At 36.7% G+C, this 18,693-nt stretch overlaps 1 protein-coding gene across 4 annotated transcripts in view; it reads left to right on the forward strand.

The window, feature by feature from the left end:
- Positions 1-18,693, forward strand: part of TPX2 (TPX2 microtubule nucleation factor) — a 56,465-nt gene that overhangs the window by 12,554 nt on the left and 25,218 nt on the right. For 3 of the 4 annotated variants that reach the window (XM_008703232.2, XM_040638131.1, XM_008703231.2), the window contains exons 3-8: positions 1,406-1,582; positions 3,451-3,573; positions 8,446-8,572; positions 15,136-15,261; positions 16,152-16,280; positions 18,199-18,320. In XM_008703232.2, the coding sequence (XP_008701454.1) occupies positions 1,477-1,582; positions 3,451-3,573; positions 8,446-8,572; positions 15,136-15,261; positions 16,152-16,280; positions 18,199-18,320 (733 nt within the window). In that variant the 5' untranslated portion in view covers positions 1,406-1,476. The remainder of the gene's footprint in view (positions 1-1,405; positions 1,583-3,450; positions 3,574-8,445; positions 8,573-15,135; positions 15,262-16,151; positions 16,281-18,198; positions 18,321-18,693) is intronic. The other variant, XM_040638130.1, reaches the window with a different exon arrangement.

Below are 18,693 nucleotides of genomic sequence, written 5' to 3' on the forward strand. Positions count from 1 at the left end.
ATTATTTTTTAATAAGAGTTTTTTTTTGTGATCTAATTTCTTTAATGATCATGTATTTTTATGATAAAATAAAGCCTTAAAGAAGTTACTTAATTTAATAAATGTGTATGCAAGTGATTAGTGGTAACTACTTCTCTTCCAAGATACAGAATACTTTAAGTACATGTTGTTCCCTGGATGAAGACAAATGGCTCATTGGGTTTCATACGGAAATGATTTGCCAGTGAGTGTGTCCTTCCGCTGTTTTTCAGACTACTTCTAGATATTTTCTTAACCATAGAGGGCTAGAGTGGGGGTTGACTTTAAACCTACACAGATTTCTACAGGACAGTATAGAACTTTGTACACAGGAGTAGGGATGGGCCCATATCTTTGTTGTTCCTTTGACCTAATCTGCATGTTGTGCAGATTTTTTTTTTTAAGATTTTAGTTTTAGCAATCTCTACACCCAACGTAGGGCTGGAACCTACAACCCTGAGATCAAGAGTCATGCACTCTACCTACTTAGCCAGCCAGGCACCTCCTTTTATGTATTTCTTAAAATCTTTCTCTTCATGCCCAAGAATAGTATTTTTATGAAGATATTTCTAAGGAAAGAAAGCCTATAATTGGCAAAATGTATTGAGCTCTTACTGTATATAAGATACTATTCTAAGTGCCTTGACGGATGAGGTATACACAAGTGAGTAAAATCCATCCTTGTCTTAGGAGCTTACAGTCTGCTAGGAGAGGCATTTGCAGAGTTAACTAATATAAAATTGGATGGTAAACAAAGCACTATGGCTTTGAAGAGGCAACCGTTCGTAAGATAGGTGGATATTGGGAAAGTTCGTAGAGAATTGAATTGGACTTTGAATGATGAGTAAGATTTTAGTTGGTAGGTATAAAATTTAATGGTGTGTTTCAGAAATTGGATTATTCAGGGCAGAGAGAGAGAGAGTAAATTGGATATGGGAGAGGCTACAAGTGAGAAAATGGTAGTTTGAGGGAAAATAAAATAATGAATGTGAAACACTTAGTATGGTGCCCCCCTGGCATGTCGTAGGTACTCATCAAACTTCGCCTCTTCCCAATTCCAACATATTTATCTCAAGGAGTGTCTTCAAGTTACCAAAAAAGAAAAGTTCACTTTGGGGCGCCTGGCTGGCTCAGTCGGTAGAGCATGTGACTTTTCATTTTGGGATTGTGTGTTCGAGCCTCACGTTGGGTGTAGACATTGCTTAAAAATTTTTTTAAAAATCTTTTAAAAAGAAAAGAAAAAGAAGTTAACTTTTAGTTTGGTTTGAAAAGTAAGGCAACTTGTCCAGGTCATTTTCAGAATTGCAAATGCAGTAGTAAAAGCAAAGTAATTGCTGGGGAATCAAATTAATGTGCAAACGAGTTTCTGAACCATTTTTTTCATTAGAAGGTGATCTGTTGAAAAAAGTGACAGGAGTACTGGGAAAAACCTGCTCTTCTGTGCCAAGACAGGGGACAATGTCACAAGTTAAAACTTCCTATTCCTATGATGCTCCCACGGACTTCATCAATTTTACCTCTTTGGACGATGAGGAAGATACCCAAAACATAGATTCTTGGTTTGGTAAGTCTGCTTTCTCTGGCCATTTTAAGGGTTAGTGGCTTGCTTTGTTCTGAGTGTACCTTTCAAAAAATAGAAGGAATTGCAAGAAAAAAACTAAAATATAAATTCTTTTTTGTACCAAGATACTTTATCATCCATGGTACGATAGAAATAATTGAAATGCCCACTGTTTTGGAAAGGGACTATCAGTACAAATCAATGTTATTTTGCAGTTAAGAATGATAACTATTTAATCTTTAGGGATATATGGGAAAATCCAGATGAAACAAAGTTGAGTGAAGCTCTAGGACTTAAAACATGTCTGTAGTGATAAAAACTTGCTCTACTGTCATTGGGCACAGAATATAATATTGCAGCTAGGATATTGACATTGATGCAATCTACCTATCTTACTCAGATTTCCTCAGTTTCACTTGTACTCATATTCATTTATGTAGTAAGTTCTATGCAATTTTATCACCTGTGTAGGTTTGTGTATCTACTCCCGCTGTCAAGATATTGAACAGTTCTAACATCACAAGGATTCTTGTGTTCCTTTTTTGTAACTACAGTTACCTCCCTCTTGCTTCCCTTTACCAATTCTTTTTTGGCTGGAGGGATTATGCTACTCAGAACCCAATCCCCAAACAGATGGGATTGCCTGATGTTGAATCATATGATTTGACACAAACTCTGACACTAGTCCAACGATAAATAAGAACGTGGTTGTGTTTTCATATTACTTTGTAATAATATGGTGAAACCACTGGTATGTCAAGCTAGTAGTACCTGGGGTCTCTTCATTTTATTCTTTCTCATGTTCTTATCCTCTGTATTAAAAAAAAATCAGTATGTGATGGGAGAAAAAAAATGAGTCCATTGCTGCTGTACTTGTTTCTTAGAATGCAGTATCCAAATGTAATGGTACATGCCATTCTCTTCTTAGAATAAGTTTCCTGGGTATGCAGTGGGGATCCTGAGAGGAGGGATCTGTTGGAAGTGGTGTTGAGGAAGGGTGGAGAAAAGGACCAGCTGCCCTATGGAGGTGTTCCCTCTGTCTTTGCTTTACTGAAACCCCAAGAAAAAGTCTGGGTTGTCTATTTCTTTTTCTAAGTTTCTTTAAAAACAAAATATGAAGTATTAGTACAATGATACTATTAAATATAATGTGGAAGAAAAAAATTAATCCCACTGTTCTTTCAAAACCACCTTATTTCTAATATATTATTTTCTAATTCTCTTCCAAATAATCATATCTTTTTGCACAATTGCAGTCAAGGTATGCATACGCAGTGTTACTGCTGGTGCTCACCACCTTCCTGAAGCTTCTGTCTATTGGTAGGCTGGTGGTAGAAGAGATGTTTCACTGCTTTGGGCTAACTTTTGGGTACAGCAGAACCTAAGATAAAATTCCTTGAGAGAGCCTAGGTCTGTTCCATCCTCACACACCCACCTCTTGTTACCCCAGTTGAAGAAGAACCTCAACTCAAATAGACCATAAGATGTCCCTTGTAAGCCCTGCAGATCTTAATGGCTACAGTTTTCTTTAAGAGGAACATGATGTATTAGGCCAATTCATGCTTGTATGGTCCAAATGTGTATCAAGCAAAGATAAGTAGCTATTCACAATGCAGAGTCTGCACTTTTCTATGATACATTATTCAGTGTTGCCAGTGTTTTAGTGATAATTTCGATAGTTTTTACCGTCTCTATCTCTGACGTATAATGCGTACTCATTTCCTTCTGATCATTAGAACTTTGTTTGTACTTGCCAAATGAATTAGAAGTGTACGAGTAGAGGGGTTTAGACCCCATTTTAAGTGCAGGGTACTGATTTATTTTGCTTCCTTGCTGATGGTTTAAATGATGATACTCTTACCTTTTCACAGAAGAGAAGGCCAATTTAGAGAATAAGTTTCCTGCGAAGAATGGCATAGCAGGGCTTTTTCAGGGCAAAACTCCTCTGAGGAAGCCTAATCCTCAACAAGCTATTGTCACGCCTTTGAGACCAGGTAAGAAAGATCATCTTAGAAAAAAGATCCTTGGTAGAATGGTGGAACAGTGTATTAAGAGCCTGAGGGATCTGGGGGAATTACCTAAATGCTGTATCCTTTGGTTTGTTATTGGTGTAGTGGGCTAATTCATTCATGGTGAATGTGGCACTAATGATGCACTACACTTTTTTTTTAAATCTCTTGGAACTTAAGCTAACATAGGCTTTTATTGCCAGATATAGAACTCTTTTCTTTTTATGACTAAACTTAACCTAACCTGAGTCTGACTGGGAACAAAACAGCAGGAGAGAAGAATATACTGCTTGCCATTGTACGAGGATTCTTTGAGTCATGTATCTGATTTTAAAAGATAGTTGACATTTAGACTGGTGGTTACTAAGTCTGCAGAATATTGTCTGATCAGAACAAAAGAAGTGTTTTAAAAGAGATCATAAATCCTAAAAAATGATTCTTTTTTTTGAAATAATAGCTATATTTAGATATAATTCACCTGTACAAATCACCTAAAGTTACGTTTCAGTGTTTTTTATGGTACATTCATAAGAGTAGTATACAACCACGACCACAATTAATTTAGAACATTTGAAAATTACCATTACGGGTAAATCTGAAACTGGCTTCAATTAGACCTTTAACCAGAGGAGCCATACCAGGAAATAGCTGTATTTTTAGTGCACTCTTCTAGTTTACAAAGTCTAAGCTGCTAGGATGACTTTCAATTAATTCATGGGCACAAATGACATGTTTCACTTGACATGCTTGGAATGCCTGTGCCCTGAGTGCTGTGTCCTCAGGTGAATTTTCGTTAGTTCATTATGTGTGGCAGTTTTTCTGTTGCTTTGGTGGTCTTTGTGCTCTTTGAAAGAGTATGTGATACTACCTAATTTGTGTGGACCACTTTCAGTTCAAGACTGTTTTGTCAACAGCGTGCCCCAAAGCAAGATACTTCTCCTGGGCCTGTCATGTGCCAAAGACCATGCACATTGCTTACGTGCATGCCCCTTAGGCCCCTCAGAGTCCGTGTTCTTTCATATTACATATTCTCACCTGTCTGTTAGTGTTGTTCCCTCTGCCTCGTAATATAACTGAAAAGTTCCTACTCATCATTCAAGGTCCAGCTCAAATACCCTTTTTTCTCTGATTTCCCGTATTTGTGTTCCCAAAGTTCTTTTCATACCTCTATTTTAATTTCAATTTCCTATTGTATTGCTAATACAAAGACATGCAATTAATTTTTATATACTGCTCTTTTATCCTTCTACCTTCTAAACTCACTTATTAGTTTTAGTAGCTTTTTTATAGATCCCACCAGATTTTTTTAAATTTATTTATTTATTTTTAAAGATTTTATTTATTTAATAGAGAGAGTGTGTGTGAGAGAGAGTGAGCGAGCGCACAAGCCGGGTGGAGAGGCAGAGGGAGAGGGAGAAGCAGACACCCTGCTGAGCAAGAAGCTTGAGGAGGGCTCTATCCCAGGACTGCGGACCGTGACCTGAGCCGAAGGCAGATGCTTATCCGACTGAACCACTCAGGCACCCCTGGATTCCACCAGATTTCTAAATAGATGATATCATTTGCACATATGCTTTTCTTCTTCTTTTTCTTGCATATTGTACTGGCTAGAGCCTTCAGTAGGATATTGGATAGGAGTGGAAAGGGTAGACGTACCTGTTGTTGCATTAGGCTTTCACCATTAAGTATGACATTAACTGTAGTTGGGGTGCCTGGGTGACTTAGTCATTTGAGCATCTGACTCTTGATTTTGGCTCAGGTGGTCATCTCGAGGTGGTGGGATTGAGCCCCGCATCAGACTCTGCACTCAGCCCAGAGTCTTCTTGTCCCTCTCCCTCCCCCTCCGCTATCCCCTCTCCCACCCCCTTGTGTGTATGTGTGTGTGTGCACACACACTCTCTCAAATAAATAAAAAAAAAATCTTTTTAAAAAAAGTATGACGTTAACTATAGTTTTTTCATAAGTACCCTCAATCAGGTTGGGAAATACCTGTCTTATTCTTGTTTTGCTGATAATTTTTATTTGTAATGGATGTGAGATTTTGTCAAATGGCCTTTCTGCTTCTATTGAGATGATTATATGATATTTTTCTTTTTTTGGTCTGTTAATATGTTGAATTGCACTGATTTTCCAATGTTAAGCCAACCTTGCATTTCTGGGATGAACCCTAATTGATCATGATGGTATTTTTCTTTTTATATGTTTTTAGGTTCAGTTTGCTACATTGTTGTTGAGAATTTTTATTTATATTATTCATGAGGGATATTGGTCTGTGGGTTTCCTTGTGACGCATTTGTTTGATTTTGATAGAATAATGCTGGCCTTACTTTAAATATTCCCTTCTTTTCATTTTTCCTGGAAGAATTTGCATGAAATTGATATTACGTCTTAAATGTTTGGTAGAAGTCACCATTGAACCCAACTGGGTCTGGAGTTTTCTTTGTAGAAAGGTTTTTAACTACAAATTCAATTTCTTTAACAGATACAGGTTGTCTCTTCTTAAGTGAGTGTTGATAGTTTGTATTTCTACTAGTTCCAAATTACCTAAGTGTTATTTAGAAGTGTATTATTTAATTTCCAAATATATGGGCGGGGGGGAAACGGTTCTAGAAATTGTCTCTGTTACTGCTTTCTTGAGGGATTTAATTCCATTGTGGTTAAAGAACATGACTTGTGTGACTAGAATCCTTTTAAGTGTATTGTTTCATGGCCCAGAATATTGTCTGTCTTGGTAAATGTTCTATGTGCACTTCGAAAGAATGTGTATTCCGCTGTCATTGGGTGGAGAGTTACATAAATGTCATTTGGGTCAAGTTGGTTCATAGTGTTGCTCAAGTCTTCTATTTCCTTATTGATCTTCTATTTAAGTGTACTATCCATTATTGAAAATGGGGATATTGAAATCTTCACTATATTGTTGAATTGTCTATTTCTACCTTTAATTTTTTCAGTTTTTCCTTCATGTATCTGGAACTTTATCATATATATATATATATATATATATATATATATACACACACACACATATATGTAAACATGTGTGTCTGTGTATGTATGTTTGTTATGTCCTCTTGATGAGCTGACTGCAACATATTTTTGTTAATGAAATTTTATTGCAATATAACCATACACATTTGCTTGTGTTATTTATGACTATTATATTCTTTTTTTTTTTTTTTAAAGATTTTATTTATTTATTTGACAGAGAGAGACAGCCAGCGAGAGAGGGAACACAGGCAGGGGGAGTGGGAGAGGAAGAAGCAGGCTCATAGCGGAGGAGCCTGATGTGGGGCTCGATCCCATAACGCCGGGATCACGCCCTGAGCCGAAGGCAGACGCTTAACCGCTGTGCCACCCAGGCGCCCCTATGACTATTATATTCTAACTGATTTTTCTGTCAATTTGTTCCATAAATTAGAGGGAGAGATTGAAATTTCAGGCTATACTTATGGTTTTATCTATTTCTTCTTATACTTTTTGTTTTGTGTATTTTGACGCTCTGTTATTAGGTACATAAATATTTAGGTGGTTTTGGCATCTTGAGGAATTGACCATTTTATCCTTTTGAAATGGTCATCTTTATATCTGGTGATATTCTTTGCTCTGAAATCTGCATTGTCTAAAGTTAATATATCCATTCCAACTTTCTTTTGATTAGTGCTAGCATGATGTGTCTTTATATTTTAAGCGCATTTTTTGTAGACAGTATATAATATATATATTCTTTAAGATTTTTAAGTAATCTCTATACCCAACATGGAACCTGAACTTATAACCCTGAGATCAAGAGTCATATGCTCTACTGACTGAGCCAGCCAGGTGCCCCTGTAAAATTTTTATATTAAATTTTTTATATTAAATTTAAAAAACTAATCATCTCTGCTTTTAAATGGGGTAAGTGCCTCTATTGTAGCCTTGACATAATACACTATCATTTTTTTGTTTGTTTCTTTTTCTCCTCTCCAGAAAAAAATTTCTTTAGGGAATGAGCCAAATGATTGTTCTCTGGAATAAATAATTCATGAAATGTGTTTTCATAGCCTGACTTTTCTTCCATTTATTTGGTTGGGGTTTTTTCTTTTATCAAGGCTCAGTTCATAAGCTATACCAGCAAATGCTATTTCTTCCCTGAAGCCTTTACTTGATTGTTCTTTCTCCTTATTTTTTTTCCTCTCCTTATTCTTATAGTACTTTTTTGTTTCTGTTCCATGATGGCCATGGTAATATCAGAATACTTTATGATAAAATATCTCCTTCCCCTTTCCACCCTTATTTCCCCTTTCTCAAATACTGTATCTTTTAACTTTTAGTGTTTTTAATTTTTTTTTTTTAAAGATTTTATTTATTTGACAGAGATAGAGACAGCCAGCGAGAGAGGGAACACAAGCAGGGGGAGTGGGAGAGGAAGAAGCAGGCTCATAGGAGAGGAGCCTGACGTGGGGCTCGATCCCGTAACGCCGGGATCACGCCCTGAGCCGAAGGCAGATGCTTAACCACTGTGCCACCCAGGCGCCCCTAGTGTTTTTAATTTTTGAGTGGAGAAAAGCTGGTGGTTATACCCATAATGCCAGATAATATGATTGTATCAGCATTAAAAGGCAGAGATGCTTTTTTCTGAGGTGGTGACTTAGGCTGGCAGATAGGTCTTGGATCCTACATTTCTGTTTCAACCGAAGTAGATTTTATAAATTGGTCTTCTGTATAAGATGTCACTGGAAATAATGGTTCCACTGCTCAGAAGGGATACACACACACACACACACACACACACACATACATATAGATATGTATGTATATATATGTCTCTCCAACTTTTTCCTTGGGATTTGAGTGCTGACTAATTTTGCTCTCCCACAGTCGACAACACTTATTACAAAGAGGCGGAAAAAGAAAATCTAGTGGAACAGTCCATTCCATCAAATTCTTGTTCTTCCCTGGAAGTCAAGGCAACCACCTCAAAAAATACTCCAGTGCAGCCTCCGAGGTAAGACTGTTTCAGGGCTCAAAGTGGTGGTTGTATTCATTGATGTTCAAAGAATAATTATTGTCAGAGTACCTACTATGTGTCCCATACTATATTAGACTCTTTATATTACCTCATTTAATCTTTATAACATTTATGAGTTGTAGATAGTATGCTGAATTTATTGATAAGGACTTAGAGGTACTAAGTTGCCTGAGGTTGTATATCAGAGCCAGAATTCAGACTCATCAGTTTGTTTCCAAAGTCCTTGCTGTTTGCACCATCCATATGGGTTGCCGTTTACTTGTGTGGATATATGACAGATATTTTTTTTCCTCTTTATAGGTTGTAAGTAAATTTCATAAAGGCAAGCATTATATATTCTTACTGTGCCTAACAATGTCTGGCAGGAGCAGGAGCTGGATAAATAGTTGATGAATGAATGAATGGGTGGGTTAAGCTGCAATCCTGGTAGTGGTAATCTTAAAACATTTAATGTCTTTGAATGTTGTATTTGTATCAGTATCTTTTTTTTTTTTTTTTTTTTTTTTGGAGGGAGTGAGTGTGGGGTGGGGGGCAGAGAGAGAATCTTAAGCAGGCTCCACGCCCAGCATGGAGCCCGATGTGGAGCTCAGTCTCACAACCCTGAGATCATGACCTGACCTTAAATCAAGAGTTGGATGCCCAACCAACTGAGCCACCTAGACACCCCTGTTGCTTTATACTTTGATGTTATGTAGAATATTCTCAAGGAAGAGGAATGGCAAATGATATTATTTATATACAGATAATAATATGTATTGTTGCTCAGAAGTGATGAAATTACCCTTTGCAAAGCTTCATGTTGGCATAAGGGTATTGCCTTTTGAGGATAGTATCATACAATCTTAATCTTTTTTGATAAAGAAGCCCATTTTAGTCTTTTTATAAGTTTATTTTTTTATTATTATTTTTAAAAAGATCTATTTTATTTATTTATTTATTTGAGAAAGAGAGTGAGCATGTGAGCAGGGGAAGAGGCAGAGGGAGAGGATCTCAAGCAGATTCCATGCTGAGTGTGAAGCCAGATATGGGGCTCAATCTCACATCATGAGATCATGACCTGAGCCAAAATCAAGAGTCGGATGCTTAACCAACAGCTACCCAGGTGCCCCAAGTAAAGAAGCCCATACCCAGTGTCTTGTAGATTTCTTCAGAATTCAGGGAGGTGTTAGTGTCTTCACTTCTCCATTTTGTGTATGATTGCTAAAATTGTCTCTCATCCTGACTGAATTCTGAATGCTTTTTGGAAGTGATGGTGTGACAGGAATCCAGCTACTCTCAGAGTTAGAAGACCTGAATGGTTTTTGTTTTGTTTTATTTTTAAGGCAAGTACCTCTACCACTCAAAATCTTAGTTTACTGAGAATAACCATATCCCTCAGGCTTCTTGTCAGAAAGGGCCAAATAAGATGGTATGTGACAGTACTTTGTAAATGATACTGCATTATGAAAATGCATAATAAGAAGTAAAACATTAGTGCTGTTAATCTCAGATTTATCTGATTCCAGAGATGCCTAATCTGGAAAGGAGTGGCAGCTGGGATAGGAAGGTGTAGATAGTCATAAATATTCCCTACCATTTTCACATGGTTTCAATGGATAGGCTAAAAGATGGCCAAAACTTCTTTGACACAGAACAGTTTAAGAGTCAATAAGGCCTTAGTATGTCATAATAATTTTTCCATGGAGGTGTTGCTTTACCATAAATATATGTTCTAATTTTTGGTATCTCATCCTTTAGCCATTTCTCCCTAAAGACACCTAGCAATTCTTCTCTTGACTTTATAACATCACTGTATGTTGAATTTAAGTAATGGTCCAAAATGGTTCTGCATTCATGTGCTTTGCCTTCTTTCTTTCTAATTTTTATGATTCCCAGTCCATTTTTAAAAATTAATTTTGCTGGGTAATAATTTGCATATAGTAAAATGTACAGATCTTGAGTGTATGGTCTAATTAGTTTTGACAAATACATACATACCACCATGCAACCATAATCTCACAATCAAAATATATAGAACATTTCCAACACTTCAGAAAGTTCTCTCATTCCGACCCCTTTATAGTCAATCTGTACTGCTGCCTCTACCTTCTCACTCTCTCACCTCCTACCCAGAGACAACCACTGTTCCAATTCCTGTCACCATAGATTAATTTGTCCTGTTCTAGATATTTTTATAAATGGAATTATATGTACTCTTTTATATCTGACTTCTTTCACTTAACATGTGTTTTTGAGATTCATTCGTGTCACTGCATGGTTTGGTAGTTTGTTCCTTTTTATTGCTGATAATAAATTCTTTTGAGTGGATATGTCATGATTTATTTATCCTTTCAACAGATGAACATTTGGGTTGTTTCCAGTTTGGGGCTATATAAAGCTGCTATGAGTAGTTGAGGACATGCATTTCTCTTGGGTAAATACTCAGGAGTGCAATTGCTGGGCCATAATGTTAAATGTATGTTTATAAGAAACAGCCAGAATGTTTTCCAAAGTGACCATACCATTTATATTCCCACTAGCAATATATGAGAATTTCAGTTGCTCAATATCCTAGCCAACTCTTGGTATTGTCAGTCTTTTCAATGATATTTCATTGTTTTTAATTTGTATTTTTCTGATGACTGATGATATTGATCCACATTTTCATGTGATTATTGGCTATTCATGTATTTGCATTCATAGCTGCTGCTTTTTTAGTCTGGCTCCCTGCAGTCTCCCCTGGGTCTGCAAAGGTTAGGGGTCAGCCAAGACTTTGAGTAGAGTTTATACTCAGGTTTAAGTGTTGATCCTCTCTGTGGTTGTCTTGCTTCTGGAGTTTTGCCTCTAAATTTTCAGCCCTTCTTTTTTTTTTTTTAAGATTTTATTTATTTATTGGACAGAGAGAGACACAGTGAGAGAGGAAACACCAGCAGGGTGAGTAGGAGAGGGAGAAGCAGGCTCCCTGCTGAGCAGGGAGCCCGATGTGGGGCTCTATCCCAGGACCCTGGGATCATTTCCTGGGATCATGACCTGAGCCGAAGGCAGACACCTAATGACTGAGCCACCCAGGCGCCCCGTAAATTTTCAGCCTTTCTGCCAGCTCTGATGTTTGTCTACTGACACCTCAAGCTAGTAAGATGTTAGCTTTGTGCCATCCTATAATATACACAGTGGGGAATACACTTAATAAAAAAAGCAGCAAACTCACCAGTCTTATCTAGGCAGTTATGTCTTTTAAGGATGGACACCTCACCAGTTTCTGCTTGCCTTTTTGCTTGGACCCCTAGGTCTCCCCTAAATACACATGGTTTAGCCGTCAGGCAGGAATTTGTACAGAGTCTTTGCTCAGATTTTGAGTGACATCTTTTCTGTGGCTCTTTTACTTTCAGGATTTTCCTCTAAATTTCCAGCTGTTATACTGGCCTTGTATTCTATCTTCTGTTATCTCTAGCCAGTGAGCCTGGAATTTTCTGCTATTGGATCTGCTATGTTTGGGGAGTACCTCAGGCAAAAAAGCTACTAACTCATAATTCTTACCCTTTGCAGTTGCTGTTTTTCATGGATAAATGTTCCTCTGTTTTCTGCCTGCTTTTGGTCACTTTCCAGTGCCTTCAGATAGTTGTATTTTTGTGTTTTGTCTATGTTTTTTAATATGCACTCTTCATTACTCGTTCAGTACATCCATTACGTCATTCCTTAATTGAATAAATTTGCTCTTTATTACTCCATGTATTTTTTTTAAAGATTTTTATTTATTTGAGAGTGAGAGTGAGAGGGATCACAGAGGGAGAGGAAAAAGCAGACTCGCCACTGAGCAGGGAGCCCGATGTGGGGCTCGATCCCAGAACCCTGAGATCATGACCTGAGCCGAAGGCAGACGCTTAACTGAACCACTCAGGTGCCCCTCCATGTATTTTTTTTATGAATACTTTCTTTTAGAAATTAATATGAAATGTTTGCAGATGAAAGATAGACATTTAGTTAGGATTTGCTTCAAAATCCAGGAAAGTGGATAGAGGGAAAACTGATACATGATTGGCTATGATTTGATAATTTCTGAAACTGAATGATGAGTCCTTAGTAGTTTATTTTTCTCTTTATTTTTAAAATATGCTTGATATTCTCTGTAATAAAGATTTAAAAATTGTTACTCTATGCAGTAGCATAAAAGTCTGAATGTGTAATAATGTCTTTACAGTGTTTAGGACTTTTATAAAGAAAATGTTGAGAGAAATTAAACAAGATCTAAGTAAATGGCAGGGCATACCATATTTATGGATTGGGAGACTCAATATTGTAAAAATGTTAATTCTCCCTAACTGATATGTAGATTAATGCAATAGCCATAAAAACACCAATGGTTTACACTTTGGACATTGATAAATTAATGCTAAAGTTTATTGAGAAATGCAAAGGTCTAAGAATAGCCGGATACTTTTGAAGTGTCTAGTACATAGAAAGGCATATTATTATGAAGCTACAGTAATTAAAGCTTTATGGTAATCTCAAGGATTAATGAGACCAGTGGAATCAAATAGAAATTCACCTTCCCCTATATGGACATGATATATGACAAAGGTGTTACGACAGATCTATGGGAAACAGTGCTCCCTCCCCTCCTGTAATAAACAATGCTTGGCTAGTGGATATCCAGACAGAACAGAAAGAAACTTGGTACCTACCTCACCCCATATAAAATAGTCAGTTCTTTCTTTTTTTTAAGTTTATTTATTTCTTTATTTAAGTAAACTCTACACCCAGCATGAGTTGGCGTAGACCCACAACCCTGAGATCAAGAGTTTCATGTTCCTGACTGAGCCAGCCAGGCACCCTAAAACAGTCAATTCTATATGGAATTGTAGATCTAAATATGAAAGCTAAAGCTCATATAAGGAAATATAGGAGAATATCTTTATGACCTTGGAATAGGGGGAAATTTTTTTTTAAATAGAATACAGAAAAGCACTGACCATTATGGGGAGGGCTATTGATGTATTTGAGACATTTATCTAATCAAATGATACCATAAAGAGAGTAAAAAGCCAACCCCCAAAGTGGGAGAAGATACTTGTGACACATAAAACCTACAAAGGGCTTATATTCATAGTATATAAAGAATTCCTACTAATCAGGAAAACATGACCACCCAGTGGAAAACAAATAAGAGACTTGAACTAGCACTTTATCAGAGAGGATATCCAAATGGCCAGTAAACATGTGAAAAGTTGCTCTACCTCACTGGTAATCAGAGAAAAGCAAATTAAAACCACAATGAGGGTTGCCTGGGTGGCTCAGTTGGTTAAGTGTCTGTCTTTGGCTTAGGTCATGATCCCGGGGTCCTGGGATTGAATTCCGTAACAGCCTTCCTGCTCAGCAGAGAGCCTGCTTCTCCCTCTCCCCTTGCTCCTCCCCACTGCTCGTGCTCATTTGTGTGCTCTTTCTCTGTGTCAAATAAATAAATAAAATCTTAAAAAAAAAAAAAGACAACCCACAATGAGATTTTACTAGATAGAAGCTAAATTAAGTCATCTGACAATATCAAAGTGTTCAGGAGAGTGTAGAGCAATGCAGACGATAGTATAAACTTGCCAGGGTAAGCATAGATTGGTACAAGCACTTTGGAAAACAGCTTTAGTTGATATAACCAATGTCCTTATGACCTAACAGTCTTACAACTTACACCCAACAGCAACGTGTGCACATATGTACCAAGAGACATATATGAAAATTGGCAGTAGACTGGATAAATAATAGTGTACATTACTACAGTGACTCTTATACAGCATTGAAAATCAGTGAATTAAAGCTATATGAATCATGGTGGTTGAATCTCATAAGCATAATGTTGAGTGAAACAAACCAGACAGAAAAAAATACATGCAGTAGTCTGATTATATTATCTAAAGGGGATTTTTGTTGTTGTTATTCTTTGTTTTTTGTTTTCTTTCCAAACTAATGTACCATGTTTATGGAATGCATGCTAAATGGCAAAACGATAAAGAAAAAGTAATGATTACTATAAAACAAGTCAGGATAGTAGCTGCTGCCAGTGTTCTGTTTCTTAGCCTGGATGGTGATTTCGTGAGTCTTCACTTTGTAATCATTTAACTTAATCTTTTTTTTTGTTCTTTTTGGTATGTGTTATATTTTACCAAAAAGGGGGAGTGTGGCTACAAAAAGGAGAAAATAAGCACCTTAGTCAATTACCAGGAGACCTGATCTCAAATGTCAAGTCTGACAGCAATTAGCTATGTAACAGGGTCAAGTCTCCTCATCTTTTTTGACTTTTACCTATAGAAGGAGGGAGTTGTGCTAGGTGATTGCCAGTACCATTAAAAAAAAAAAAAAATCAGCTGCATTTAAGTACAACATTTTATGATGAAATTCAAAAGCTATCTGTAAGACAAGAAGAGATTATGTTTTTAGAGTGGGAATAATACCATTAAACTCTTTGTAGCCCTTGGCAGTAGTCGACATACTTTCACATTTGTGGGGCACAATTGCATGTCCGTAGTAGATGTATTCACTTCAGATAAATTTTGTCAATTCCTGTATCATAGAAGATCTACTAGACTCTCTGCTCAGAAAGATTTGGAACAGAAAGAAAAACATGTAAAAATGAAAGCCAAGAGATGTGCTACTCCTGTAATCATCAATGAAATTCCACCCTCCAAAAAGATGAAAGTGTAAGTAGCCACAGCTTCTGCAGTTGGCATAGGTTTTAGTCCTGTTTGCTCCTATGGTTAATAGCAATGGTGTTTGTTCTTATTTTTATTAGTTAGGAATGTATTTTGCTGTAAGTAATAGCCTATTCAGCTAGAGTAGTTTAAAGAATAGTCATTTATTTGCTTCATGGAAGTTTGTTGTTGGCTTTGGTTCAGTGACTGAACAATGCCAGGGCAGCATCTCTGTGTTAGCTTTTTTTCATACTTATTACTCAAGATGGCAGCTCTGTGTTTCTCAACTTCTTCCTTGTACTTGTTGCCACATTGTCACAAGATAGCTGCTATATTTCTAGGTATCACATCCATGTTCAAGAGAAGAAGGGGAGGGTATGGCAAAGGAAGAGGGGCAGCACCCATATCATAAGAGTGAACATTTTCCAGAAACCCTGCTTATACTTCAGTTGCCCTACTGTGTCGCTTGGATTCTCCCTAGTTGCAAGAGAGGCTATTGAAACAAGTACAGTACTTTTGCCTTTGTACATTGCTGCCCCAAACAAAATTGGAGTTCTATTAATAAGAAAGAAAGTAGAATAGATATTGGGAAGGCGGTTAGCTATCTGCCATTTGTGCATTTGATGACGAGGAGTTGGAATCCCTCTCCACCTTCTTGAACCATCATCAGACAATTCTCACCTTGACTTCTGTTGGTGTTCTCAAAGTTTACCCATTGTATCCATTAATATGTATGATCTAATGGTGCTATTGGAAGAATCTTGCAGTTGAGACATGCTTGTTGTCCTAAAGAATGAGAAAATTTAAGCCATATGTAGTAGATTTGAGGAGGAGAGTACAGCAGGGTATGTTTTAGGGAATTGAGAGTATTTTTTTTTTTTTGTTCTTTTGAACTCAAGTTCTAACGATAAAAAGAAGCCAGAGGAAGAGGAAGAAGGCAGCGCTCATCAAGATACTTCAGAAAAACATGCATCTTCCCCAGAGAAAGCCAAGGGCAGACATACTGTGTCTTGTATACAGCCTGTGAGGTATGCTTCTTTCCTAAATTTAAACTTTAGAGTCAATAGAGTAAAATTATAAGTGGGTATATCTGCAGTCTGGGCACATGGAACTTGGGAAACTCATAAAGCTATAACCGTGGTGAGGTGAGTTGTTTTATATCTTGGGGGAATGCTCATCTTAAAAGTTGAGAAAAATATACTATTAAAGCAAACTAATCTGGGAAACAAACAGGATTATGGGAAGGGAGGTGGGTGGGGGAATGGGGTAACTGAGTGGTGGGCATTAAGGAGGGCACATGATGTGATGAGCGCTGGATGTTAAATGCAACTAATGAATCATTGAACACTATACCAAAAATTAATGATGTGCTTCATATTGGCTAATTGAATTTAAATTAAAAAAAAGAATATTAAACAAATTAAAAGAAATATGAAAGTAAAAAGTTAGTAAAGGTTCTTAACCTGAATTGAACAGTTTTTATTTTGCCAAGCTCCCTTCTGGTCTTTACTCAAACAAAAAATATATTTTCACAATCAGTGTATAAGCAACTTTGGATTCTGTTTTCCTTGCTTGCCATGAGAGTATTTAATTTTTTTTCCTGTACTGCTACAAAATCTTCACATTTATCCTTTTTTAATAGTTAATAGTCTATCAAGTTATATTTAACCATTTCCTGTTGAAAATGCAGTTACCAATTTTTCACTATTGCAAATAATCAGTGAACATCTTTATTGACAGGGACTTTTCTTTGAGTAGTCTCCTTGGGCTAAAGAAAGAGAAATTCCTTGATTAAAGCATATGACTAGTGTTACGGCTATTGATATTAATTGCCAATTTTATTTCTTTTTTTAATTTTATTTTTTCAGACATATTTATTTTGTGGGGGGGACTTAGGAAGAGGGGGAATGAGAGAATTTTAAGCAGACTCCCCACCCAGCGCAGAGCCTGATGTGGGGCTTGATCTCACAACCCTGATATCATGAGCTGAGCCGAAATCAAGAATCAGACATCCAAGAATCAGAGCCACCCCAGTGCCCCACCAGTTTTATTTCTGAAATGAATGTATGAATTTACAGTGCCGTCAGCTTTGGATGAATATTTTTATTTCCTTGTACTCTCATCCACATTGAATTTATTTTTTTTTTACATTTAAAACTGTTTCAAATTTAATTGATATAAATGTTGATGGCATCAGCTTATTTTAATTTTCGATTGCTGACAGGATTTATTACTGTTATGGTAAACATCTTTTCCATATTTCCTCTTGGGTGAATTGTTTCCTTTTCTATTTATTTTTAAGTGGTCTTAGTGATAGTCTCATTGCTAAGAATGGTTACTCTAAAATGAACTTTTACTATGTGTCAGGTACTTCAGAAATATCTGACTTAATAGTCACAAATATTCTGTGGGGATAAATATTTATTTTCTTCATTTTACAGTGGAGGTAACTGAGGCTCAGAGGGATTAAATAGTTTTCTCAAGATCACATAGGCAGAAAATGAAATGACAGGGTAGGAATTTGAGCTCTGGTTTCTCTCCTAAGTCTGTCCTCTCTTATCACCGTGTATATTTTATGTATAATAGACTTTTGTCCTATTTCTTGCAAATATTTTCCCCATTCTACTGGTATTTTAATCTTACTTTTTCTTGTGGCCTAAAAGCTAATCACTGTATAGTCAAATTTATGAGTCTTTTGTAGTATCTTCCATAGTCTATTTTAGCTGTCTTTTTGAAAAATTTTCAATATTTTGTTATAAATTTTGATTCAAGTTTTTAGTGTTACCTAATTAAGTCAATATCAATTTATCAGATAATACTTTTTGGTTTTGATGGTTATTTTGTCACAGGTTAAAAATCTAATCTATGTAATACCTTTAGACTGTTTTGAATTATGAGCCTCTTTCTTCTCTCCTCTTTTATTTCTTTTACTGATTTGCCCCTTAGGCAGAAGATTCTAAAAAGTACTGAGGAGCAAGAGTTGGAGAAGAGAATGAAAATGCAACAGGAGGTGGTGGAGATGCGGAAAAAGAATGAAGAATTCAAGAAACTTGCTCTTGCCGGAATAGGTCAGCGTGGCTCTCGTTGAGTCTGATTTATGAGGGGTGTTTCTCCTTATCTTGGTAGGGTTTTTGAAGTCTCTAAAGGGAAAAAGGCTTTCTTGGCTAGTAGTCAGTAGAAAAAGATGTGTTTATTGGAAAGCTGATACCCTTTATATCCCAATGACCATTCCCTAGAATGTTTGATATACATTAGACCAGGGCCCCTGGCTGGCTCAGTCAATAGAGCATGTGACTCTTGAACTCAGGGTCATTAAGTTCAAGCCCCAAGTTGGGCATAGAGATTACTTGAAAAAAAAAAAAAAGTATTAACATACACTGAACCTTTCTTAAGAGTGCACTGTTGCTCTCTGCCTCTAATTATAGGACGCATACCCATCTT

The sequence above is a fragment of the Ursus maritimus genome, unplaced genomic scaffold, assembly GCF_017311325.1.
Source record: "Ursus maritimus isolate PB19 unplaced genomic scaffold, ASM1731132v1 scaffold_22, whole genome shotgun sequence".
Lineage (NCBI taxonomy): Eukaryota > Metazoa > Chordata > Mammalia > Carnivora > Ursidae > Ursus > Ursus maritimus.